The 27940-nt window shown below is 52.5% G+C and overlaps 1 protein-coding gene across 4 annotated transcripts in view; it reads right to left on the reverse strand.

The window, feature by feature from the left end:
- Positions 1–865: 865 nt before the first annotated feature.
- The window catches only part of EMP2 (epithelial membrane protein 2), a 30415-nt gene continuing 3340 nt past the window's right edge, over positions 866–27940 (reverse strand). The window contains exons 2-7 of one of the 4 annotated variants that reach the window (XM_064592537.1): positions 23443–23520; positions 20930–21023; positions 8967–9097; positions 6717–6807; positions 4467–4613; positions 866–3260 (exon numbers count right to left, since the gene is read on the reverse strand). In XM_064592537.1, the coding sequence (XP_064448607.1) occupies positions 3073–3260; positions 4467–4613; positions 6717–6807; positions 8967–9044 (504 nt within the window). In that variant the 5' untranslated portion in view covers positions 9045–9097; positions 20930–21023; positions 23443–23520 and the 3' untranslated portion in view covers positions 866–3072. The remainder of the gene's footprint in view (positions 3261–4466; positions 4614–6716; positions 6808–8966; positions 9098–20929; positions 21024–23442; positions 23521–27940) is intronic. The other 3 variants (XM_045874961.3, XM_064592538.1, XM_045874956.3) reach the window with 3 other exon arrangements.

Here is a 27940-nt window from a genome sequence, read left to right on the forward strand (position 1 = left end):
TCAAACTGGAGAACAGGGCTGGCTCTTAGAGTCTTCAGGAACCACTGCAAATAGAAAATGTGAGGCTGTTGGCTCCCACTAAGAATTTTAAGATGGCGCTAGCAGATCACTAACCAAGCATGGGGTCCTGAGCCCCTGCAGGTCATTCTTCCAGGAAGCTGGTTCCATGAGAGGCAGAGGGGGTTGGAGGCTGTCCTGTGATGAATTGTCAGACATCAGCTGCTCGCTGTAAAGACCGCACACGATTATCTTGATGAGAAATCACATGGCGCCCTGTCACTCGAAACGGTGGTTTCTCCTCTGGCTGTTGGCACGGTTGGAACACTAGAGTCTGTCGCTCTGGCCGATTTGGTTCCAAACTTTTATTTGTCACGTACAGTTTCACATTATATAAAATATAGCAAATAGACTACTTTAAAGGCACATGAAATAAAATGTATCTAACCACCCTAAAAATCACATTTTGTCCCCAAACCAAGATTCAAATTTAGCCTCTAGACCTTTGCCTCGCATTTCCCCAAAGCCACTGCCCCCCAGTACACAAAACTGTCTCACCTGCTATATTGTTAAGTAACTTTTCCACCATTAGCGACTTATTTCCCCGCCCAGGCAGATTTTCAACGAAGCCACAGCTTCTGGGGATCTTCTAGCTGCTGTGTTTAGTGTGTGTACCTACGGGCTCAAGGTCGGGGTTTCTTCATCATCGGTAAATACAGAGCGTCCAAGGACTCCGACGGGCACAGACACATAACCTACAGCAGAGAGAATGTCGGGGGGCGCCGCAGGGAACGTCCCCGATTCTCCCGTATTTAGGTCTGAATATACACATTCGCTCAGAGCAACAAATCAATCCTCCAAACTCATCTGAACAGAGACCCAAAGTAATTTTAATGCAAGTAACAAAACAAGTTAGTCTGTCTCCATCCATAGCCCCTCCACGCAAGAATTACAGTACTTTATATAAAAATGTTCTAATAGGCGCAAACTACAGTTCCTCCAAATACAGTTGTTACGAGTAACACGTTTGGTCCTAATATTTGCTTCTTGGATGTCTCAGCTAAGTTTCTGTGTTGGGGTTGTCCTTGAGTAACTGATAATAAGCACCAAGTGAGGGCTGGTTCTGCCTACAGGTAAGAAGTTTGGACAGTTTCCTCCCGGATGCAGGTCACACCATCGGGGAGGGGGGGTGCCTGGCACATGGTAAGCATTGAATAGTCTGTTGAAAATGAACGAATGAGTGAATGAGTGGATGGAGAGAAAACCGAATCCTGTCCTGGTATCTGTGGCGGCCCTACATCACTCAAACCAGACATCTTCCCAGCGCCACGGGACCCCGGCCAATGAAGGTCAGGTGCAGAAGCACGTACATAGCACCAGCGCGGAGACGGGGCGGGCAGGTCCCACACGCGGCCCCAGCACACGTCCCCAGCAGCGCGCTCGAAACACGGGAGGCTACAGACAGCGAGGTGCGGAGAGCTTTTCCACAGGCCCTTCCCGGGGCCACCTGCCTTGCCACACGCTCACAGTGCTTCCACCCCTGAGGGCAAACTGCCCACGGCATCCTGCAGGCCAGCCTCGGATGGCGGGAGCGCTCTTCACCCAGACCCTGGCAAAGCACGTTCCCCGAGGGGCAGTGCGCACGCTGAAGTTCGAGAGCCACGGCAATCTGGAAGCTTCTCACGGCTTCATTTGCAGTCAGGACCCCGGGCCCCTCCAGAGAAGTGTCCTCTGGGGGTAACCCAGACCACACCGCCAGTGAAGGAGTGGCATTTCGGCCCATCTCACTTTTGAACCCGTGGTTGCATTCTCCGCTGCCTTCCTCACGGTGTGTGATTACTTTTCCTAAGTTTTCCATCTGCCTCCCTCACGGGACGGTGAGCCCCAGAGGAGAGAGACTGTCCCCGCATGGCGTCCCCTGTGCTGGGCAGGCACCAAGCCCTCTGCAATTTATGCTGCTGAATGATTGGTGGGTGGGTCCGCTGAGGCTCTAAGAAATGGGGGTCAGCGGAGGCCGGCCAGCCTTAGAAGGCAGGGCGGGAGGAGAAGGGCCGGGCCTTCCCACTTAGAGGAGGAGGGAGGCAGCACCCCTAGGCTGTCTTGCTGTGGGGACGCGGGGCTTGGGCTGCTATTGGGAAGGCCCACCTGTGAGCAGCTGTGGGCAAGACGGGGAAGGCCGGGGGTGATGAAGCCAGCAGCAGCCAGCACCTCACCAGCTCGACACGACGAGATTTTTAATATTTATGAGGCAGCTCTGCTCACCTGGCCCCGGGGCCATGGTCCTCAGCCTCAGGGCACCTACGCGTCACCAAGGAGCTGGTCAGAACTGCAGGTGCCCAGGCCCCGTCTCTGAAGACTCTGACCCCGTGGGTCTAAGGAGGGCCCCTGTTACTACATTTGCTGGGGATCACATGCTGAGATTCTTTGCCTTAGGGTGAGCCTAAATCCGACCCCAGGTTAAAGATCACCTTCCCTAACAAGGGAAGCAAGCAAGTAACACTGTCAGCAAAGGTGGGTGGGACTTTCTGGACCCAGCCCATTGCAGGAAGGTCAGGGCTCTGGTCTGGATGTAGACACGACAGCAAGGGCAACCCCTGTTTCTCACATGGAACTTGGCTAAACATCTGAGGAGGCTTCACCCCTACCCCACCTCCAACCCTAACACAGAGAGAATGGGGAGGGGAGGCTAAGCTGGGGGGGGAGGGGCTTGGTGTGGCTCATACCTAGAAAGGATGCCCCCCGAGACCTGGCGTTCTTGGTCTCTTCTCACATCACATCACAACCCCACAGTTAAGAAACATCCCATTGAACGTTTTTGGATTTGGGCATTGCTGCATTTGGGGCTTTGTCTCTTGGAGACTTCAGATAGGCAGGAGTTCCGAATCCCAGCCTTCACAGTCTTTCTCTGATCTCAAGAATGCAAAAACTCTTCTCTCTCTATCTTTTTTTTTTTGGCTTTTAAAGGAAACAATATGTTTGCTAGAAAAACCACACACAAAAATATTGATTATATACAGAACGGTTATCTGAATGTGGATTTTGTACTGCAGCAAAAGCAACCTAGCTCCCGGGGTTCTATTTGCGCTTCCTCAAGATCAGGTACATGAGGCCGCTGACGAAGGTGAAGGCGAAGGCCACCCACGCCAGGATGAAGGAGTAGCCGTAGCTGCCATCCAGGGTAAGGGTGTACAATCCCAGGTTCTTCCTGTGAAGGTCTTCACGCCGGTCTGTATATATGGAAGCCGCGATCATGACACACAGGCCTGCCGAAAGCAAGCAAATAAATAAATCACAGACCATGTCACAGCGTGCACCACAGACCGAGGGTACCATGGCCAGAGGCGAAGACACACTTAAGCTCTGATTATTGGCGGGTATTGACTTTAGTCCATGGGAAAGATCACGGCTAATATTTCGTGGCAGGTCATGGCTGCCCACCCTGGACGGCTTCACTTCCCGCTTGTTGCTAGCTGAGCCCGATTCTGCTTGGGTGGCTGGATATCCTGCCCAGGGGCTAAGTCATAACTGGTCTAAGCCATGGGTCAGCCAGACAGAGAACAGTTTAGGGTCTGTGCACCACATACAATCTCTGTCCCAACTACTCAAGCATGGACGTAGCCATAGGCAATATGCAAATGAGCAAGCGGGGCTCCGTTCCAGTAAAATGCTATTTACAAAACAAGGCAGTGAACCAGATTCGGCCCGTGAACCGCCCCCCACCTCCAGGCAATCCTGTTCCTGTTTACTTATAACAGTTTATGGATCCACATGTGTCCCAGTTCTGGCCACAGAAAAATCCTTCAGTGAAAAATATTACTCCCTGGAAAGAGACAGATGGGGAGGGGAGGAAGCGTTTTTTGTTGCTGTGCTTTCCCTTGTTTATTGTTTCAGATACTGTGAGGTCAGGAGGAATTTCTGGAGCTGCAGCAGCCTTTTGGGGGCCGTGAGGAGGTCATCACTGACACTCTGAAGATGAAATCATCAAAGGATCAAGTGGAAGTTCTTGATGCCGCTGAGCTGCCAAATGAACAATGGCACCTTCCACCTTCCAGCTTTTTGTTGTATCAGAAAAGTAAAGGTCTTTGTGGTTGAAGTCATTGTTAATTGGATTTTCCTCTTACTTGAAGTCAAAAGCATCCTGAGTGAATCACCAACGGATGTTAGTGGCAGGATGGGGTCAAGTACCCTGATCTTCCTTGGGGACCCTGTGCCTCTTCCCTCCATACCAAGATAGCACATTCTTGACGGCAACTCCTACTTACCCTACAGATCCTGGCTCAGGCTTCATGTCTTCGGCACGCCTGCCCTGACCCTCTAACTAAATCCAGACTCTGAGGTAGAAAATGTCCCGCCGCACCATGGCGGCTGGCTTTCCTTTCCAAATCCTCACCCGCTGCGCTGCTCTTGGCTCCTACTCGCGGTGGCTGGGAAGGGAATGCTTATTCCAGGAACCCCAACCTTGTACTTACATGACATGAGCTGGATGATGGAGGTTAGCACGAACCTCTCTCCCTGCTTGAGGCAGAAGAGCTGGAGCACAAAGATCAGGAAGGCAATGCAGCAGAGAATGGTGGACAGGATCATGGTGGCCTGGACTGCCTGCATCGTGGCGTAATCTGTGGGGAGAGGGCGAGAGCGTGTGACTGAGGACCGCAGACCCCCAGGCCCCTCAGGGGGACACAGTGACAGGGAGAGGTCCAGAGTGGGGACGACAGGAGGCAGAAGTACGTTTGCATAGTATGAGCACAAGAACAGCCAAGGGGTCGTCCCAACATCCCCTCCCCTGCAGCGTCCATTTGAGCACTGGACCAGATGGTCCCCACCGTCCTTTTCTGGAAAATGGAGCAAGAACCACCTGCTCTGTCATTCTTTTCAGTCTGGGTATTGCCCCAAAAGGCATGGCTCCTGGTTGGGGATTTTTTTTTTTTTTCTTTAGAAGTACAAACCCTTAGGTTCCAACCTGGCAGATTCTGGTTCGGGAGGTCAGGATGGATGGGTCAGGATTAGGGGTCTCCAGAGGGACTCTTGGGGATTTGGGGCTCACGGGGCTCAGTGACCTTCAGAAAGTGCTCTGCGGACTACCTAATACCCCCTGAAAAGAAGACAGTTAGCCTTGTGACTACTCCTTAGGAAAAGAGAAAGCAAGGCTTCTCAGATTAGCCTTGGAGAGCGGGGCTCAGCAGCGGGAAGTCTCAGCAGAGAAATGAGCCAGTCTGGGATGGAGGGCGCTGCACGCGGGAAGGACAGAGCAGAAGCCACATGACGGAGGCATAGAGAAGGGGTCAAGTGCACAGACTGGAGCCCCCTGCATGGTTCTCAGTCTTCTCACCTGAGACTCCTCCCCACCGCATAGGCAGGGGAAGTACAAGGAATTCATTCAAGGATTTTGGGGGTGCTGCAAAAAGGGGGAGTCCCATGTAAGGGCTGAATGTTATCACCAGGACACAGCTAAGAGAGGTGCGGGGACAGTGGCCAAAGTTGCACAGGGAAACCTAAGAACGAAGCTTCTCCTTTTTCCCCAATTTTGCCTGAAACTGACCGGAGGGAAGTGTAATTCCTAAGTATTTCCTGAAATGCTTCGAGCAATGGATCCTGGTTCACCCTGGCTGCACGTGACGATCACCCACAGAGCACCTAGGCCCTCACCCATTCCTTATGTTGAGGAAAGAAGCCCGGCCCGCACACACACAAATACACATTGTACGACTCCATCTGTATTAAGTCCAAGAACAGACGGAAGGAGACTAGGGTGACAGAAGTCAGAAATGGTTGCCCTCAGGAAAGGGCTCACGGAACACGAGTGGAAATGGGTCCAGGGGAACTTTCTAGGGTGATAGGAAAGTTCTCTATCTTGCTTTGGATGGTAGTTACATGGCCGTGTATATAATTGTCAAAACTCTTTAAGCCGAGCCCTTAAGAAGTATGCAATTTCTTGTTTATAAATTATAGCTCCGTTAAAAACAAAAATCCAGCATGCTACACAGACAGGAAATAAATCAGAATCTCTGGTGTTGGAATCAGGCACGGGGGTGAACGGGGTAAGGTTCCCCAGGCAAGTCCAATGTGGGGCCAAGGTTGTAACCCTCTGGCTAAGAGTGGTGTTCCCCACATTTGCCCGATCTCAGAAATCACCTGGGGGCCTGTTAAAAATAGATTCCTAAAAAATAAAAAACAGACTCCTAGACCTCTCCCCCTGAGATTATGGCACAGTGGTTCTGGGGCGGGCACCAGGAACCTGTATTTTGAATACCCCCGGTGATGGTGCAAATATGGGTTGCTTCGGACCGCTTACATCTCCTTAAAATTCCTGTATCGAAATCCTAAGCCCCAACAGGATGGCAGTGGGACATGGGGCCTTTAGGGGGTGATCAGGTCATGAGGGCGAAGAACTCGTGAATGGGATGAGTGCCCGGATGAAGAGACACAGCAGCTGGATCTGCTCTCTGCCCTCCACCCTCTGAGGAGAAGGTGGCCGTGCACAAACCAGGATGAGAGGCCTCACAGGACACCAGATCTGCTGGCACCTGTGGGGCACAGAGGCTCTGCTGGGCCCAGAAACAGAGAAGGGAAGGGCACGCACCCCCAGCCCTTGGTTTCTGCACACCCCTCCTGTCTCCAGCTTGCACCGAGCACTCGGCCAGGCCCCTCCAGGTATGAAAGCAGAGAACAGGGGAGCCCTCAGCCTGAGCTAAGGTGTTCCGTATCAGCTCGGCACTCACCCTGAAAGTTCGCATCGATTTCTGTACAATTCGTGTTGTTGACACACACTCTCCAGACATCTGCAAAAAACTCTTCTCCTACCCACCAGGCCTGTAAACGCAAACAGGGAAGGGGCTCTTGGTTAACCATCAAAACACTGACTTCTACTCAGGCGCAAGGCACAGCGGTAAATCAATATTCGGGACCAGCGCTTCTCCAACTGCCATGTGCATGCGAGTCACCGGGGAGTCGGGTTAAAATGCAGATTCTGATTTGAGAGGTCTGGGGTGGGGCCTGGGATTCTGCATTTCCAACAGGCTCCCCCGGGAGACCCATGCTGCAGGGCAGCTGAAAAGTAAGACATGGGCCGGGGGGCCAGGCCCTCCCAGGGTGTAGGAGCGCGGATGAGGCTCAATGGGTGGTCACAAGTGTGCACCGTGGTATATCCACATGAACTATAGGGGCGATGTCAGGGGGGTCAGAGAGGCTGAAATCCAGGGGCAAGGCCTGGTACGGAGGGAATGATCAGAAAAAACTCTCCTGCTTTCAGTCCAATCGCATGCTTCCTCTCTGGGCTTCTGCAGCTCCCCACCCCCAGTGGGCCCTCCTTCTGCCTTCCTCCCCACCCAAAGACCTCCTATCTCCCCCTCCCATCCTCCAGCAACCGACGTTCACTGAACTCCCACCATGTGCTGGCTACATATAAAGTGCAATTCCTAACTCGCAAGGACACCCTCTGACTCCCTGACGGGCAAAACCAAGGCCTGTCCGTGTCTTCTCATAAGTGCACAACAACACAAGCACCCAGGGGTACCCCAAAGGATTAACGGGTGCTGGGCTGATGGCTTTTCTGCCCCTAATGTCTGTCTATCCCTTTCACCATGTCTGGGACCCTTTCAGGATCCCTTAGGGGTAATCGCAAGGCACAGAAAAAGGAGACCCTGAAAGAACACTCACTACCATATATTTCACCAAGCACGGGTCCTCTGGATAATGACAGGTCCAAATACCTGAAGCCACAGCATCAGTGTGATCTCTGCCCTGGCCACTCACTTTCGAGAACCTTCAGGAACCCAAACCGATCACTGCATTTACCTCCCTTACGGGATCTAGGGTCGGGAGTGGTTCGGATCCCAGCTCGGCCACTTATTGCCGCATAAAGTCCACAGGTGTCAAAACTGCCCTGAGGCCCAGTTCCCTCATCAGTAACCAGTGCCAGAAGAGGGACGATCTCGTAGTTTTGAGCTGAGGACCAAAGGAGATGATGCACATAAAAGGGCCTAGGCCCTGGCCAGAGGGAGCTCTCCCTAAGTGGCAGGTGTTGTGATGGTCTATGTTGTTACGGGATCATTAATCAACAGGAGTCCTAGATGTAGGAAGAGCTGGTGGCCACTCGTGAGGTGCACTTGGGGGCTTCTGGAGCAGTGTTTCTGACTCTAAATGCCTCTGAGGTTGAAATGATCAGGATTGAAACCAGGCCTTTGGATCAAGGTGTGGGCCATTGAGGACCTCTGGTACAAAGCTTCATTTCCTGCCAGGAGAGATATTAATCTATACCAGTAGGTCATTTATCAAATACATTCCTGCCATATGGCTGCAAACTGGATACTTAAGTAAAAAGTTCAGTTTTTCAGGGGAGCATGGGCCGTTGCTAGGGAGAGCATGGCGAGGTGACTATCAATTGGGTTCCTGATTTGTAAGAAGAAGGCAAAGGCAGGAGGGGCAGAGATCGCCTGGGATGGGTCACCTGGGGGATCTAGGGCAGTGGTCCTCAACTGAGGGTGGTTTTGCTCCCCCTCAGGACATTTGGCCATGTCCAAAGACATTTTTGGTTGTCATAAGTTGGAGTAGGAGTGCTTGCCATCTAGTGGGCAGGAACCAAAGATGCTGCTAAGCATCCTACAGTGCAAAGGATGGCCCCAGAGCAAAGCATGATCCAGCCCCAAATGGCACAGTGCTGAGGTTGAGAAATTTATCTAGAGGAGGGTTGAATCCAAGCAGCATCCTCAAAGAGCTTTCTACACCCAAGGTACCACACCAGGCTCTGTGGGGCAATCAGGGATGAGAGAAGCCAGGTCCCTGCACATCCAGACCTAACCATGGGGCACTCCAAACCTCCACACACAGGCCGAGTCCTTGGGCCTAACCCGAGATGTCTCCATAGGGAGGACAACCCAATATCCTAATCACCTTGGGGAAGTTCTCAATCCCGCTTCTATGGACTGCAGGATGCAGGGGTTGTGGGATAGTCAGAAGGAAAGGGGACTTACATTGTCAATGGTGGCGACGAACAGCAATGCAGCGGAGGTAATGTGGAAGACAATGATGAAAGCCAGGAGCACCAACATTTTCAGAGGGTGTGGTGGGGCGAGGGGTCACGCTTAAAGCCCAGAGAGAGATGCTAAAGGGGTCACAAGAGAGAAATACATTCGTCAATGGCAGAACAAAATTAAATGAAAAATGGGCAATATTTTTTTAAAGATTTATTTATTTGACAGAGAGAGACACAGCGAGAGAGGGAACACAAGCAGGGGGAGAGGGAGAGCGAGAAGCAGGCTTCCCACGGAGCAGGGAGCCCGATGCGGGGCTGGATCCTAGGACCCTGGGATCATGACCTGAGTCAAAGGCAGACGCTTAACGACTGAGCCACCCAGGCGCCCCCAAAACAGGCAATTTTTAGTGGGGTTTTAGAAAATCAAAAACCACAGCGCCTGGGTGGCTCAGCTGGTTAAGCATCTGACTCTTGATTTCTGCTCAGGTCATGGTCTCACCCTCAGTCATGCTCCACACTCAGCAGGGAGTCTGCTTGGGATTCTCTTGCTCTCCCTCTCTCTCTGCCCCTCCCTACACTTGCACTCTCTCTCTCACTAAATAAATAAAATCTTAAAAAAAAAAATCGAAAACTGCTCTTCTCATCATTCCTCCCCTGGAGAGACTTTACTGGACAAAATCTGGTGCGAGGAGCTGCTCCTTGTGGCATCCAGATGCCAAATATTCCTTGTGGAGGAGACAGGTGAGGACCAATTCAAATCCCGAATTCAGAAAAGCATCGCCCCTCTTCCGAGCGGCCCGCTGCATGCGGGCACCGGGGCGGGAAGGAACAGCTCTATATGTCCTAAAAGGCTGCTCCCAAGGCCCCACCCACCAGGCAATGGTGGCCATGCCCCGGGGGGGCTCACAGCCCGGGGTGGAGGTTGCTGGGAGCTCAGTCCTAGTATTCAGTATCCCAGCAATGGTGCCTAACAAAGCAAAATCAATCCCAACATGAAACTATTTCCTAATGATATGACCATTTGTCAAATTAATCCCCACTCAAACACCCCCTCTCTTGACATCTACCCCTATTTGAACAACACCTAACCACAAAATGAAGACACAACCAATGGCCGACAGTGGCTAGTTCATTTCCCTCTCCCGGGGCCTGGGAGGACTGCATTTCCCAGCCTCCCCTGTGGTGAGGGTGGAGCCTTGTGACTCATGCTGGGCAATGGCGGCCCACATCATTTCCGGGCTGAAGAGCAGGTGTGAGTTCTCCCATCACCCTCCCCTACGAAGTGGCTGGCATGGTGCAGCCACAATTCATGGGAGCCTCCCACTGTGGACAGATACTGTGATGGGCAAATTAAGCCTCTGGATGTTAAACCGCTGAGATTTGCGGGTAAATTTTTTTTACTATGGCTGGACAGTCTGAATAATATGCAATAGGAAGGGGCTGCAAAGTAAAATTGGAAATCTTGCAAAAGAACTGGGGTTGTGTCTGGTTTTTAAAAGTGACGCCGGAGAGCTCCTCAAAAGTTGCCAAAGGCATTCATACACAAGGGCTTGTCCTCTCTGACCATGCTTACTCTCACTCATGGGACTCATTATTATTCCCTCATGGGGACAGACGCTCATGGGCTCACACAGGGTGACCTCCATAAGACCCAGGACTCACTAATAACCAGCCAGGAGCCTCGGCTGCAGAGCTCAGCCTGGCCAGTCCCAGCTGTGATTCTGCACATCATCACTTAGAAGAATCCAATGAACCAGCTCAAAGATTCTTCCAACTCTTTTTGAAAGAACAAATGCTCCTTTACTTATGCCTGCATCATCTTTTTTTTTTTTAATTATTTATTAGAGAGAGAGCACAAGTGTGGGGAGAGGCAGAGGGAGAAAGAGACTCCCTGCTGAGCAGGGAGCCCCGATGTGGGGCTTGATCCTAGGGCCCTGAGATCATGATCTGAACTGAAGGCAGATGCTTAACCTACTGAGCCACCCAGGTGCCCCACACCTGCATCATTCTTAACTGTCATCATAGGCTGCCCCCAAACAGATACATTTCTGACCCTTGTAGAAAAGACAACCTAATCAGGCAGGGTCATAAACACCAGGGTGATAACAGACTTCATATGTTATCCAGGCCAGATGACACAAAAGCATATGGACACATAACTAAAACTTCCCAGAAGAGTGGGGGGAAAGGCTGTAACTCAGTTTTCTCCAAAGTTTGGAATTCAAATGCTATAGGGCATGATTTTGGTTGGAACACTGATTGATATGGCATTAAATAACACTGAACCACATGGTGAGAAAGTCCCCATTCTAATCCTTCCGAGTCCACCAAGGAAAAAGACCCAGTTTGGTGCCAGCCTGTCTCAAACACTTGCTGAGGAGAGGAGAGGAGAGGAGAGGAGAGGGGAGGGGAGGGGAGGGGAGGGGAGGGGAGGGGAGGGGAGGGGAGGGGAGGGGAGGGGAGGAGAGGAAGAAAGAAAACTTTAGGCAGGTCACAGTGTAGCTAGAATTTAACAATGTTGTTTAGATTTTATTACATTTATTTTTAAGGTTCTTTCTTTTTATAAGAAGTAATGCTATTTATAGACAAGTTTGAGGTTTTAAAAGTGAGTCATTTAAGAAAAATATTATGTAAATAAAAGGACGGGTGGCCTTCATTGTTAACAAAAATCCTGAGTGGTTCTCAAATGCCTCATGTCTGGGAGGCACTGCTTTAACACCTGGAAGTGAGTGCAGCTGGAATTCCAGACATTAGGAAGGCGCTCCTGCAGAGAAGAGAGTAAGTTTTTACAAGAGGTCTTGAGTCCAGTGTATGAGAAAGATCAAGGGGCATACAGATTGGTTTGAACTGGTAGATGTCCAGGAAAATTAGGGCAGGTAAATGCCAACTACCTAGTGCTGCCCCATGATGATGCCCGGATCTCCTGTAAAAACAAAATGGGGGTAAAAAGAACTTGTGTGCCTAGGACCTTGCTCGTGACCTCACCAGAGGCTTTGGAGAAAATTATTCATAAGTATAAGAGATCCCCTGAACCTTTAAGAGGGACCCTCTGCTCCTGCATCTTTACACCAATTGTCCCTTTAACCACTATCCCGGAGGCCACTCTCCTACTTCCTTTCCTTCAGGGAACCACTCTTCAGGTTTGCTGTGCGTCCTTCCAGAAATACCTGCTAGGTGGGAACACTTACTCCGCACTCCAGGTTTCCGTGTGGAGGGAACTGCACCAGAGTGACACTTCTAGCCTCATGCCCTGCCCCTCACTCACTCCTTCGCTCCTGATTGGAAGGGGCATTCAGCGTCCCCTCAGGATTGCTGGAGCTCAGATGTTAAGGGCGTGCTGCGCAGTGCTGTGCTCTTCCTCCTCCCTAGGCGGGGGAGCAGGAGAGTTTGCTCGCTGGGAACCCTGTTTCCATTTCCTGCGGGGGGTGGGGGGCGGTTTCCCCTGGGCTGGTGGGCGCAGGGTGTGGAGCGGAGAGCCTGTTCTCCAGCCTAGCTTCTCTCCCCACCAATACCCCTCCAGGATCATTCTCTTTCAGCCATTCCACCTCACTGCTGGAATGGCTGCCGGGTTGGTGTTGGGTTGTGTGGCTCATGCCACAGTCTACTCACTGGTTCCCCGCTGACGGCCATCGAGGTCCTTTCCGAACATTCTGCTACTTCAAACTACGCCGCCCGTGGCCATCCTTACATTTCTTTCTTTCTTTTTAAACATTTTATTTTTAACTATTCTCTACTCCCAAGATGGGGCTTGAACTCCTGAACCTGAGATGAGGCTCCCACGCTCCACCGACTGAGCCAGCCAGGCGCCCCCCAACACACACTTATTAATCTGCACACTTGCATCAGTGTATCTGAAGGGCAGATTCCTAGAAGTGGGGGTGCTGGGTCGAAGGATATGCACTTGTAGTTGATTTTGCTTTTACTTTTTTTTTTTTTTACTCAGTTTAGCTTACCGACACTTGGTGCTATGCCATCCTCCATCTTCAAAGGTGACCTACTGGACCAACTGGTGTGCATGGCCTGGGGCAGGGGGAGGTGGAGAAGCCTCCATGTCACTTTTTTGACTTATTGCCACCCATAGTTCCCCAGGAAGTGTAATCCTGGGCTCTACACACCAGCCTCTGCCATCTCCTGGGTCCTTCCCAGCAGAGCGCCCCTTCCCACGACACACACCCATCTTTCACCCCTGCACCCTCTGCGCACCCTCTCCGGAGACACTGAAGAACACACAGCCCCCTGGGCTGGGAGCTGCATGAACACTGACCCACCAAACCCAAGGTGGCACCGAATTTAACCTTGCCATTCACAGAGATTTATTTCCCCTCCCCAAAATGTCATACTGAATGCCTATCCCTCTTGCTTCCCCTTGTCTTTGTGGGCTTCAGGGCCCGGTCTCAGTTCCCTGGCACAGAGTTCCCTGGAGGACTCCCTTTTTGACACCCTTGGCTGGCTCTCCCTCGCACTATCTAAGTCTCAATTCCAACACCCCTTCCTCAGAGAGGCGCCCGGATCACCTGCTATGAAGCACCCAAGCCCCCCTCCCCATATGATCTATCCTGTCCCCCTGGCTTATTTCCTTCCGAGGACCTCACGGTCTCAAAATACCTCATTTGTTTCCATGCTTATTATCTATCTTCCCCTCTGTTCACTGCCGTGCCCAGTGCACAGAAAGCTATTTGCTATTGTTCATAGTTTTAAAAATGTGTAACTGTGACAGCTCTTGAGAAACTCAAAGCCCTGATCGTCCAGAGGCGGGAACTGAGACCACAGCAAAGCAGGAGCACGGTCAAGACGGGAGCGTGTCCTGGCCCCCACTCCAACGGCCCTTTCGACCTCACCGGGAGACCCCTCAGAGGATGGGAGACAGTCTCCCAATGTCAGCAAGCATTTCCCAATGGCCTCTGCCACGTGCCCCACAACCCACACCAGGCAGCGCCAGGCCCCGTGCGGTTCCTCGGGCGATTTCTTCAGGGGCCGAGCCAGCCCAGGTTCTGAAAGGCCACCTGGATTTGGGCGTTGACCTGTCTGAAGGCGGGAGGCTGCGCTTGGTGAGCTTTTCAAGCTCCTGTCTAGAAATCCAAGTCTTAAGACTTGCAGGACTTCTTTTTTAAAAGTACGTTTTGATCTACATAATACATGTGATGACAAAGAAAATAAAAACCCCCAAAGATAAAAGAACCAAAGGCATGTGATGAAAAACCAACCTCCCCACCCCCCCCCACCCCGGTCCGGGCAGTCACTTTTAACCCCTTCAGCTGTGCTTTTCCCCAGAATTCCCTATTTCCAGCCAACATTCCTACACTTCTCGATTCCTCTGCTGTAAACATTGACTTCTTTGCCACCATCGCCCCCCCGCTCCCCCCCACCCACTCCCTCCATCCCCGCACAGTCTCACCATCCTCAACGTGGATCACCGCCCTTAACATCATATGACCACATAACTGTTGTCAACTGCGGAGCAAAACAGGATGCTGTGATTGCTTTTTCTCTTCTTTGAAGAACACTTCTTGTCCTTGGCACTGCTAGCGGGGGCTCCATCTGCTGTCCACACATCTTTAGTTCTCTCCAGAATTTTATCATTCTGAGCCCTCAGTCAGGCCCCCTCTGCTCCCGGCCACTGCTGCTGCATTCTTCAGGGAGGACTAGCGAAGTCCCCTGACTGGGAGCAGGGCACGGCAATGCTGGCATGACCCCAAGACACAGAGGAGGTAAAGCAGGTCCCGGCGGGGCGGGGGGCACGGGTGCTCCGAGGGCTCACCCACATGACTCTCCACGATTAAAGGTGGAGCTGCAGTTTTACACGGCACGTCTTGTTTTGGACCTTCACGTCAACCATGTGAAGCTGGCCGGACAAGGTATCATTATGCCCACTTCACAGATGAAAAGACAGGCTCACCAAGGCATCAGGTGATTTGTCAAAGTTGGCAGAGATGGATTCCAACCCCCGCTTTTGCAACTCGGGCTCCGGGACATTTTCTGCTACCCTCCTTCCTGCTCACATGTTTAGGGCCTAATGAAAATCACACGGTGGCCCAGTTCGCATCAGGCGAGGGGACACGGGCAGGGTCTGTACCCTTTACCTTTGGTGGGCCTTCCCCCAAGCTCTGCAGCAGACGGGAGGGATCTGGGGAGGCAGCATCTCTCTGCACTGGCCCATGAGCTAAGGCTGGGATATGACCGGGCATATTAGAGGGGGCCTGATGGAGAACCGCACGTAGGTCTTCATTTGTCCTAAAAATAGCGTTTCCTGCATTTTTGATCCTGTTAGCTCACTGGCCCCAATGCTGAAGCCAGCATTGTCTTTATTGATCTACTTGGGAGATGGGTCTGGATTTTGGAGACAGCTTTTCCTTGATCACTTGATCAACGCAGCCCCTTTCCACCCGGAAACTCAGGTGGGTCTTGCAGACTCTCCAACTTGATTTAGGTGCAATGGAGGAACCACGGGAAAGTATCTTGAGATTGAAGGCCTACATGCTCTCCATTCTATAAAATACCCACAAAAATAATCACATAAAATAATAGGGAACCCAGGGCATTAGAACTTAAGATTCAAAAGAATTTTTTTTCCCCCAGGAAAAAGAATCAGTAACCGGCAGAGGAAGAACAGTGAATGGGTTTCTGAGAGCAAGCCCCCTCTGGGCATCAGACCTGGAGTCAGTGGGGGTGAGGCACCGGGAGGTGTCGGTGGGACTCTGGAAATTCTGCGCACAGAACGGAATATCTGCAGCTCAGGGAGTTTTAAGTTCTGACGGTGGATGGGAGGAGGGACAGCACTCCCTGAAATGTCCAGCCAGACCTCAGGTGACAAACAAGACACACCAAACATTGGCATCTCCTCGCTGGCTCTTAGATAGAGGTGCCGTCCTGCTTTACCTTGGCCCGATGTTTGCCTTGTGTGTGTGTGTGTATGTGCGTGCGTGCACACACTGCACGTCTAGTTCTGGGTGGGGAGAAACTCCTGCTGGTGACTCACCAGCCCTCCCTCCCCCAGGAGCGACACTTGGTTTGCTGCTGATGGTGGGACATCCCCATGAGGTCTCGCAGGTGAGAAAGAGGTTACGGGGCCTGCCTCAGGCAGAGCAAGGGTCCCCCCTCTCCTTCCCTCCGTAAAAACACAGCTCCCTGCTGCAGCCCCCGCCACTGTGGCTCAAAAGAAGGGGATCTGGCACTTGCTCGATTACGTGCTAGGGAACAAGAGAGCGAGCCGGCCAGCTTCCCGCGGGCAGAGCACACGCTGTTAAGACGGCCACGTGGCCCACCCGCTTCTATTCCCACTCTCGGGAGTTCTTCCTACAATTTAAACCACGGCCCATTCTCAGCCCGAGTTGGAGCCCGTTCCCAGAACTGGAAGCAGGAGGACAATCCTGAGCTGTGGAAGTTTTCAAAACAGACCTGAGATATCTGGCGTCTGGAGGTCCGGGGTCATTCCCTCGACCCAGAAGCACTCCACCCACAGCTCCGGCTCAAAAGGCCAGGTTTGAACCCTGGGGGAAGGCCACGCTGCCGGAGGGACTCCGAGGCCCGCTCCCAAGCTGGAGGTGCTCCCCCCGGGGCTGGCTGGCGGGAAGCCCAGCCCCTCCCACCACCCACAGAGCTTGGAGGGGCAGTGGCTTTGGCCTCCGTTTTCAGGAAGGCAGAGGTCAGCTCGGCCTCCTGCCCCGGGATCTGGAGACCAGCCATGCTGGAACATCCAGGCGTCCAAGATGCCCTCGGGCTGGCGGAAGCCCCTGTGCCCTGGGCGGCCCAGCTCTGCGTTCACTGTGGCTGGGGCTTCTGGGCATAGCGCCAACACTTGGCTCGCCACAGAAAGGGCAACAGGAGGGACAATGGGATCTAGTGGCACTCCGGGGCAGAGGCCCAGGATGATCCTGCCTGTGCAGCCCCGAGTCTTTCAGTCTATTGGAATAATCATGACCACAATGCACCGATGATAGCAGCCAACATTCAGTGCCTCCTAAGCTCTTACTCATTCCTCACAAAAACACTATGATGTAGGTGCTATAATTAGCCTCATTGAATAGGTGAAGAAAAGGCTCAGAGAGGTTAAGCAACTTCCCCAAGGTCACACAGCTAGCGAAGGCTGGATCTGGGATTTGAACCCAGGCAATCTGCCCACCCAAAATCTGAATTTCTTTTCCCTCCTGGGGTCCTATGCCTTTAAGATCTGATCAGATGGGTCCGAGTTCCTGCGGCCACAGGTAGCTCTGGATGCTGGCCAGCACTACATACCATTATTCTAGGACCCACAAAGTGAGACACAGGTCACCCACGAGTCCCCCAGGCTGAAAGCGCCTGTCTTCACTGCACGCAGGGTAAACACGTGTCATTGAGGTGACAGCCCCCCGTCAGAAGGATGGGCAAGGGCTATGATCCCCTTTGCAGGCTAAAAGTCAAACTTAGAGGATTTGCCCAGATCATCAAATTAGCAGGTGGCAGAAGCAGGCTCAAACTCCAGCCTTCTGCTCACTGTTTTAAAATGGAACTATTATTCACGCAACAAGCATGTATTGGGAGCCCACCACGTACCTGGTGGTGATACACAGATGAGTCAGGCAGGCCCGCGTCCCCTGGGAGCAGCCGGGTCCGTGAAGAACACGGGTGGCTACATAAGCAAACATGACATGAGGGCATGCATGCTGTGAGAACACAGAGGGAGGTGTGAGCAGCCCCGCAGGGGCATCAGAGGCTTCACGGAGGAAGTGACATCTGAGCTGGGTCTGGAAGGGGAGGGCGGGAGAACAGGCGGTTTGGCAGGAGAGCCAGGGGACGGGGCGTGCTCAGAGCACCGCAGTGCAAGTGTTGTGAGTAGGGTGTGTGCTGGGCAGGGCCTGGGGCTGGGCCAGACGCTTCATGGGCCTTGCTCATGGGCCTTGCTCGGAAGCTTGCACGTTGTCCCAGAGCCCGAGGGGAGGGGTAGGAGGCTTTTAAGGAGGAACATACTGAAACCTGCCTCTGGAAGAAACACATTCCACAGTCAGAAGATGGGTTAGAAGGGAGGCAAAGAGGGGGCACCCGAGTGGCTCAGTCACTGAGCGTCTGCCTTCAGCTCAGGTCATGATCCAGGGTCCTGGGATCGAGCCCCGCATCGGGTTCCTTGCTCAACAGGAAGCCTGCTTCCCCCTCTCCCACTCCCCCTGCTTGTATGCTTTCTCTCTGACAAATAAATAAATAAAATCTTAAAAAAAAGGGGGGGGCACCTGGGTGGCTCAGTTGGTTAAGCGACTGCCTTTGGCTCAGGTCATGATCCTGGAGTCCTGGGATCGAGTCCCACATCGGGCTCCCTGCTCGGCAGGGAGTCTGCTTCTCCCTCTGACCCTCCTCCCTCTCATGCTCTCTGTCTCTCATTCTCTCTCTCTCAAATAAATAAATAAAATCTTTAAAAAAAAAAAAAAAGGAAGGAAGAGGCAAAGGGGTAGATCCCTGGTGAGAAACAAGGGTCTGGACCGAGGCACCAACAGGCTGGTGAGCAGATAAGCGAGTGGGGGCTCTCCAGAAGTAGAATCACCAAGCCTGGCCCCAGGCTGGGGGATTGGGAGCCCCCAGCTTGAGCAGAGTGGACACTGCTTCCCCTGATGTGCGTGGGTCACTGTTGGAGGAGCATGTTTTCGGGGTGAGGGCAATGGCCCCCTGGGAGAGCCACATCTCTCCACAGTAACAATGTAACAATGTGGAAATGTGTCCAGGCAGTGGGAATACGGGCAGGAGAGAATAAGAGTGGCCAGCAGACCCCCGGGTCACGGGCGGCACACGGAGCCCCTGGCGGATATGCAATCCCACCGAGAAGAAGACTGGGGGGTGGGCACAGGATGGGGAGAAAACCCAGAGCGGACAGTGGGACGCAGAAGCAGAAGCAGAGAGGAGAGACCAGAGAAGGCGGCGTCGGGCAAACTTGCTGATGATGATCTCAGTGACGTGAACTGAAGCCTTTCTTTACTCTTCTCCCATAGCACCTGTCCTGGCCTGATGCTCTGCTGTCATTGTTTACCTGCGTGTTCTTGCTTCCCCTGCGACAGGGCCCTCGTATGGCGTGCAGATGGTACTCCCAGCAGTCAGAACAGTGCCCAGTTCGTAAACGGTGCCCAATAAATATGTGTCGAAGGGCCAGCTGAATGAGCCAGATTTCAAGGAGCTAGAGAGCTTAGAAACGCAGCTAGATGTTTCTTTCAAGTTTGGTAATGGAAGGAGAAAGAAATACTTATCAAGGGCCTAGAGCCTCTTCCCCAAGATAAAACCCCGGGCCTAGATGGTTTCACGGGTGAATTCTGCCAAACATTCAAGGTAGAATAATACCAAATCCATACAATAAACACCTCCATAAAATCGAAGAGTAGGGAGCCTCCCCCTCCCCCCCCGCCCACACCCACACACATGCTCTCATTCTATGAGGCCAGCATTATCCTGGTTCCAAAAGCAGGCAAGACATCACAAGAAAAGAAAAATGCAGACCAACGTCCCTCATGTTCACAAGCACAGAAGGTTTTAACAAAATTTTAGCAAATCGAACCCTCAAGAAGTAGAATGTAGGGGTGCCTGGGGGGGGCGCAGTCAGTTGAGTGTCTGACTCTGGTTTTGGCTCGAATGGTGATCTCGGGGTCGTGGGATGGAGCCCCGCATCATGCTCCACACTCAGCTCAGAGTCTGCTTGAGTTTCTCTCTCCCTCTCCCTCTGCCCCTCCCACTCAAGCTCTCTTAAATCTATTTCCCCACCCACTGAACCCTGGTTGCCCTCGTGATTTCTTCTATCTCGGTGCCAATGCTGAGCCGGGGCCTCAAGAGGCCTCACGCACTTCCTCTCTCTCTGTCCCTGCTCAGCTACCCCAAGAACAAGCCCAGCGTGGCTTGCTAGAGGGTAGGAGACTGCACGGAGCCCAGGTGAGCCTTTCCAGCAAAGACCATGCTGGACCAGCCAGCCCCCAGCTGACTCACCAGCTGACCCCAGACCCGTGAGAGAGCCCAGCTGAGCCCAGCCTGCATTGCCCACCCGCAGAATCATGAACTAAACAAGTGTTTTCTGTTTTAAGCCATTACGTTCCAGAATGGTTTGTTACACGGCAAGAGCTAAGTGGTACAGGGGAAATGGTGCTTTAACAGATTCCGTTCTCAAGGACAGAGAGCAGGCCTTACTCATCTTCATAGGCCCAGAGCCCAAGGCTCCTCAGCAAATTTTTGTTGAATGTCTGCTAGTTTGGGCAGCTTTTGCAGAAGAGCTAATAACCGCCATTCTGCCAATGACCAGGCCTGACCCCTCAATTGAAGATCTCACGGCTGGCTGCTGTCATCCAAGGAGCTCCTTGTAATTACACCACCCAGCAAACCCAGACCCCAGCCCAGAGAGGCTTGCTGGTGTCCTTGCAGGCACACATGTCAGCGTGGGGGTGAGGTGGATTTGGATTCAGTGGCTAGGGGTGAAGCAGGTGTCAGATGCAGGGTGTTACCCATCCTCACAGCCAATAGGCTGGGAACGTGTTCTCCTTCACAAAACACTTTGTATCAGTGCCTTTCAAGTAATCCCCAGCAGGTCAATGGCATTCACTAACACAGCCTTATCATCTTTCCTAAGTGACAGGAGATGTCCTTTCTATAAGTGCATTCTGCTGGCAAGTTAGGGACCAGGAATCACTTCCTACAACTTCGCCAGGCCAGACGAGCCTTAAACCATTAGAGGCTACTTCAGGCACCACCCCCGCCCGCTAGGCTTACGTCCGTCCCAAATCCATCACTCCTGTTCCTGCCTTCAGAATCTCAGGGGTATCCGCATACCACCCTTGCTCCTACTGGGTTCCTCAGAAAACCCAGAGTGGACAGTGGGACGCAGATGCAGAAGCAGAGAGGAGAGACCAGAGAAGGTGGCATCGGGCAAACTTGCTTATGACGATCTCAGTGACATGAACTAAAGTCTTTCTTTACTCTTCTCCCATAGCACCTGTCCTGGCCTGATGCTCTGCTGTCGTCGTTTACCTGCGTGTTCTCGCTTCTTTACATCTTTATAAAAGGAGACCCGGGATCAGGACTCACATGGAAAGTCAGCATCACCTGCCATTAATCGAGGGTGCTGGGAAAAAGAAATACAATGAAAACAAAACAACGTGATTAGATGCCCAGCTAGAAACAGCGGCCGCTGAGAGCTCATGACCAAGGCCAACTCTGTCTCTCCTTGCTGCAACAGGATGTCACATGTGTTTGGGAAGTATTAAAGATGCTGCCACATGGGGCGCCTGGGTGGCTCAGTCGTTAAGCGTCTGCCTTCGGCTCGGGTCATGATCCCAGGGTCCTGGGATCGAGCCCCGCATCGGGCTCCCTGCTCAGCAGGAAGCCTGCTTCTCCCTCTGACCCTCCCCCTGCTTGTGTTCCCTCTCTCGTTGTGTTTCTCTCTGTCAAATAAATAAATCTTTAAAAAAAAAAAAGATGCTGCCACAGAACTGAGACTTTCTCCCTGTAAGGTTGGAAGGGAACGCAAAAGGGAATGACTTTAAAGGGGTTCTATTTTATGTCATGCTGGGTATCTATCTTACCTAAAATAGCTGTGATCATCAGTTGTATGAGTCAACTTGGTTGAGCCACCGTATTTCTGTGAGGGTGTTCTTTAGAAGCGATTAACATTTAAATTGGTGGGCTTTGAGAAAAGTGGATTACCCTCCCTCGTGTGAGTGGCCCTCGTCCCATCAGGTGAAGGCGTGAAGAGAACAGAAAGGCTGACCTTCTCCAAGCAAGAAGGAATGCAGCCCGTGGATGGCCTTCAGACTCGAACTGCAGCATCAGCTCTTCCCCGGGTCTCCTGCCCACCAGCCCGCCCTGCAGACTTTGCACTCACCAGCCTCCATAACTAGGTAAAACAATTCCTTAAAATAAATCTCTCTCTACATACACACCTCCTGAACTGGTTCTGCTTCTTGGAAAACCCTGACCAACACAGCATCTCTCCACCAGGGTTCCCCACCCATACAGAGTCACTAACCTGAGAGCTGGCGGGTCACGCCCCTTAACTGGGGGGTCGGGGGGTGGGGTGGGGGAAAGACAGGAAGAAATTCCCTCCGTAAAACACTCAAGATCAGGGCAGACGCTGAGCCAGCTGGGGAGCCATTGCCATGAACTTGGAATTGCAGGGTACCATTTCTCCGCCAGGATGCCCGGTGAAGTTGGGGGGGGAGGATGGGCTGTGAAGGAAAGGCTATCCCCCAAATCCCTTGCCCTTTGGACTGGGGCACCTCTGATGATGTGGCGTCTGCAGCTATGACCCTGTTGAGCCATGGAAGTGGGAAAGCGACCCCACACAATGAGAATCGCGAACTCATGCTGTCTCAGCCGAAAGGCGCTGTGTGATCATGCAGAGCCACCCCTGCCCGAAGCCTCCGCCTGCATTATTTTCCCAGCACCCGGTTTCCATCTGTATGTGCCCCGGGACCGGGGACCTCACCGCTTCCTGACCCCGCATCTAATTATCGGGCCCTACATTTCAGAACAAGGGTTTCTAAGACTCTATTTGCCTGTCACCTTCTCAAGTACCACCGTGGGATTCTACTGCGTATCAGTCTTTAAATAAACCCGTTCTCTAACAGAAATACGCATATTTTTAAAAGAAATCTTTTGGCTCCCTGGAAGCGGAAAATCAGCATCATTGGCCATAAATAGAGACTGATTGTGAAAATAAACACCCCCTCCCCCAAAAAAGTCCACAAGTCCTGGCTCAGTGCTGTTGTCTGTCAAAGGGCTGAGCCGGAGACCCACTCTGTCTGGTTGAAGAAGGCAAACTAAGTCGGAAAGGCATGAAACATGTCAGCACCAGCTAACATTTGCCTGCGGTGGAATCAGAACCATTGAAAGAGAACTGAAAAGGGGACCAGTTTCTCAAAAAGTGGCTTAATGCCATTTAATGTTGTGTCCAGAGTCACCCAAAGTCACTCCAGCATCATGCAGAAAACAACACCTTTCATTGATTGCAGTTTTCCCTCGAGCAGCCCCCACCCAGGGGGCTGCAGAGCATGTGGCCCCCCCTTCCTTCCACACACGCCCCCCACCGCCCACTCCGCTGGACCAGCCAGTCCCAGAACCTTTGATGGGTCCTCACTTAGACCCAGAGGCCCCAGCCCCCAGGAACCTGCTCGAGAATCGATAGGAGCCTCACCAGCAGAAGCTTCCAAGGAGCAAGTGAGCTGGTGGGGACATGACAAGGGGCAGCCACTTGGCACAAGAGTCTGGCCGCTCTTCAAGCAACTACGGTTACCGTAGGACCCAGCAATTCCACTCCTAGGGATTTACCCAAGAGAAAGGAAAACACATGTCCAGATATGTACGGGAATGTTGATGGCAGCATTATTCTCAACGGCCAAGAGATGGAAACAGCCCATGTATCCCCCAACTCATGAATGGATAAACAAAATGCGGTCTGTCCATTCAGGAGAATATTCTTAGGCCATGAAAAGGAAGGAAGCCCTGACTCCTGCTATCACGTGGATGAGCCTTGAATATATTACCTGAGGGTAAAAAATCCAGACACGAAAGGCCACATAGCATATGATCCCACTTATAGGCAAGGTCCAGAATAGGCAGATCTGTAGAGATCGAATGCGCATTAGTGGCTGAGTTCACTGGGGGCTGGGATTCCAACATCTCTACCCTCTGACCCCACAAAGACTCCTAAGAGCCATCTGCGGCCCCTGACCTGGGAGTGAGGGTGAAGACTAGAAGATTCTCCAGTAAGAGGGCCTCCAGGCTCTCACTGTCCTCCTCCCAGCTGGGAAATCCCACCTGGCCTCCTGCTTTCGAGGTTGGCCTCCAGGCTTAGAGGACGGGCAGGCCCCTGGGTGCAGGGAAATGCATCTTCCAAGGCTCCTCAGCTCCTGCCTGGAACCTGCCATGAAAGCACCAGGGCCCCACATGGGAGAGGCTGGGCCAGGGCTCAGCCAGGCTCTGGGACACGGCTGGGTGGGTGTCCTGGGGTGAGGTCCAGCAGCCCAGGGGCTGGGAGCATGACTTTCCAGGTGTCTCCAGAGGGGTGAGGGGGTTCTCGAAATTCTCCGGAGCAGGGGAAGCCACATCATTAGCAGCCGATGCCTGTGGCATCTGGGGGATGGGTGGGCATACCACGGAGTAAAGGGCCTCCGGGTGCAAGGGCACCACTGCCTCATTCCTGCCCTGTGCGTGCACCACCTGTTCTCCACGTGGCCCCTGTCTGTACGACAACTAGCTTAAATCGGTTAGTCTTTAAATGGGGATTACTCCGGGGCGCCTGGGTGGCTCAGTTGGTTGGGCGACTGCCTTCGGCTCAGGTCATGATCCTGGAGTCCCGGGATCGAGCCCCGCATCGGGCTCCCTGCTCGGCGGGGAGCCTGCTTCTCCCTCTGACCCTCTTCCCTCTCATGTGCTCTCTCTCATTCTCGCTCTCTCAAATAAATAAATAAATCTTTAAAATAAAATAAAATAAAATAAATGGGAATTACTCCATAAAATGGAAATCAGTAACCCTTGCCAAGGGATTGACACTTTAGTAATCCACTTTAAAATAAATGTGAGCACACCCCAGTTTGTAACGTCCGCCTGTATGCTATAGAAACCATCTCCAGAGGCCCGCGGGCGTGCAGACCACACTCTGGGCGTGGCGGTGATGAAGCCGCTTTCAGGCTCTGGCCTAGAAGAATGTGACCCGTCCCACTGATATAAATGGATGCTGACTGTGACCCCCGGGCCTGACCCGGCTCCAGACAGAGTCAGCTGCAGGAGGGGAAGAGGGCAGCTGCCCATCCCCAGTTATCTTGCACACTCTCCCAAATCTCTCCCCTCCGTTCTCACCTCCTGCAGCCTCCAGCTGGCTCCTCACCCACCCGCCGGGGGCCTCCTTCTGGGACTCCTCCCCCGGGGCCGGCTGAAAAGCAGAGCCCAGGACACCAGGTGCCTCCCTCTCTCATGGGCCAGGGATTCACCGGGTACCTACTGCGCACTTAGCTCCACGCCGGATGCAGGAGGTGCCCTGGTGAACTCAACAGATGGGGATCCCTGCATCCACCAGCCCTTGCCTCCCTCAAGCAGGGGCCTGTCCTTCATGAGACAGGCTGGGGGGGTGGGAAGCTCATGCCCGGGACCCTCGGGGCCAAGAGGGCTGACTTTGGAGGAATAATGCTCGCCTCCCAGACACCCACCAGAGTATCTCTAACAAAGGAAGTTTCCTGGCTCAAAGGCAGGGATGATTTCAAGAAGAGGACGCAGAAGTCTGTTTTTACAATGAGGGACGTGACGGGCATACACCAAATGCAGTAGGGTCTCTGGGGTCCATGAGGCTTGGATTCAAACCCAAACACAGCCACTGGATGGTTTTAAGCAAAAATTCTAAGGCTCTGCTCTTCCATCTATAAACGGGAATAATAATAGTCCCTACCTCATAGGGTTGTTGTTCATTTTAAACGAGATAAAGAATATAAAGCCCGCAACCCAGGAAACTGCTCTGGGCCCTACAAATGCTATAAGAGCAGCAATGCTAATTATTATTCTTGCTCCTAACAACACCGGCAGAATCGAAGTCATTTTCTACTACCCTCAAATTCCAACCTAAAACACAGTTCCATACCTGGGTCCTTGTGTGTCTCTGAATGCTCTTCAAAGCTCCAGGCTCCCATCCCCCACGGAGTCCTGGACACCTTGCTGGGGTTCTCATCATGGTCCTGCCGAGGCCACTGTATCACTGTTGCCCCCTCTGCCGTTCACAGCACCCGGACAGGAAACCCATCACACCCACGAGGCATCCACAGTGGGATGCTCCAACGGGGTGCTCCGTGGGGGCTGGAGGGCACCTCCCGAGCTAAGTCCCCATTACTCCGGCCCCGGGTGACCGCCCAGCCCCCACTCCGCCCCTCTGTCCGCAGAGCCTCCAGCAGGCCACCCAGCTCCTAAAGCTCCCTGCCCCCAAACCTGCAGAACCCGAGCAGCTTGCCGAATTCAGGAAGACCATTTGCCTATTCTTGAACTTCGGGTACGGAGGTAGTTCATGAATCTGTTCTCTTCCTCCGTTCCCGGCTGCACACCCACAACCATCACTGCTTGGGCAAATCCTAGGGACTCTTCCCAGCCCATCTGCGGTCCTAGGGGCTTCAGGAAAGCCTCGCCGGCCGCACGACCATGGGCTTCCCTGAAACCACATCTCTCGACTGTGGTCCTGGCGCGGGCGCGCGCGTGCCCTGGACTCATCATCCCCTGGCCAGACAGCAGCCTCCTTTGAGGAGAGGGAGATCCCCCTCTGCCTGTAGCAGCTCACCGCACAGAGCTGCTAAATAACACCCATCAAGATGCAAGCAGGCTAGCTAGCCTCTCCCTCAGCCTTCCCTGGGTTCAAGCAAGCCACTTCTGTCTACATCTATATACCAACTCCTCCAATCCACAGAATGACGTCCAAGGTCATCCCAGCAGCACACTGACCCTCACTAAAGATGGTGAGACTCCCCGGGAAGCTGAGTGGCTACTCGGTCTTAAGATGAACACAGGGGCTCTTTGCAGAAGAGGAGCTTGGGTGGGGAGCTCACAGATGCTCCGGATCCCTCATGTTGTCAAAAGTGTGAACTGTGTCCATCCCATAAGTTCCGGTTATGCCAACTCCCAAATGTCAGTCACTCCAGGCCTAAGATTTTTGTTCCGGGTCACCTGTGCTTACTCACAAAATCCCTCAATTATTTAAAAAAGTGCTTTAAAGTTGGGGCGCCTGGGTGGCTCAGTCGGTTGGGCGTCCGACTCTTGATCTCAGCCCAGGTCTTGATCTCAGGGTTGTGAGTTCAAGCCCCTTGCTGGGCTCCAAGCTGGGCGTGAAGCGTACTTTAAAAAAAAAAAAAAAAGGATTAAAAAAAAAACTTTTAAAGTTGAAAGCATACACTTTAGTTTCACTCTACCCAATAGTATTGGTGAAATTATGGGTCTGGGTGCAGTTTATGTTTTTTTGAAATACCAACTGAGAAAAAGACATTAATTACTCTTTCCTGTTTTATGTTCAGCTGCAGAAACTTTTAAAATTATCTTGCGTGCTACCCATGACAACCCAATGTGGGACGCATTCATGAAAACAAGATTGATGAGACGACTTTGGGTCGTATTTATTCACTGCAAATTTTTTTAATTAATTTTTTTTTATTATTAAGGAAAGGCCAGTTGCCAGATAAGCTGGTGATCAGAAGTGTCAGAACAAGAAATCTTCAAAGTGCCTTCTCTATGGGGAAGCAGTCTGCACTGAAGGACTTAATTTGTCCATCCCTCCATTCTGGGCCATAGCTAGTTAATTCACACTTATATTTCTCAAGATCATCGTGATGCTGAACGTCACTCTGCGGGACCCTTCCTCCAGCTCTAGACCTAGGAATGCTAAGAAGCTTCTAGAAGCTGAGGTCATCCAACCTGTCCACAGAGGGTGGGAGTGCAGGCAATCTCTTCACCCTCAGTTCCCTTTTAGATCAACAGAAGCCCTGCTTCCCAAGGACGGTGAGGGCTGAAGGAATTCAATTATTCTGGTTAATGGCTACTCATTAGGCAGTGGAGATACCCATGTGAACAAAACCAACAGTGTCTTCAGATGGGAAGGAGGGAGGGGCTCATTTAGCCAATTCTCCTCCAGCCCCCCTCCTCCCTACATCCTGCCCCAGGATGGGCCAACATCCCCAGAGTCCGACAGCTGTGCCTCACAGTGACCCAGTGCCAAGTGGGAGTGACCCATGCCTAAGCATGGCTTCCTGCCCACCTTGCTCCCATCAGTACGTAAGCGTGGAAACCCAGCATCCTAGATGGATGACATGCCCTAAGGGGACCCTGACCCTGGGGACCTCGCCTGGAACCCCAATGACCACTCCTAAGCCACTGGGCTCCTGGGCAGTGAGTCCCTAGATCCAGATCTAGTCCTGGTTCTGCTGCCAACCTGCTGGGTGATGTTGGGTGAGTTAAACCCCACCCCCCCTGCCGCGTGTCCCTCATTGTCACACTGGGACTTTCTAAGGTTCTCATGCC

Source organism: Mirounga angustirostris, unplaced genomic scaffold (genome assembly GCF_029215605.1).
Source record: "Mirounga angustirostris isolate CCGP_5_RB_7025 unplaced genomic scaffold, mMirAng1.0.hap1 SCAF_5, whole genome shotgun sequence".
In the NCBI taxonomy this organism is placed as follows: Eukaryota; Metazoa; Chordata; class Mammalia; order Carnivora; family Phocidae; genus Mirounga; species Mirounga angustirostris.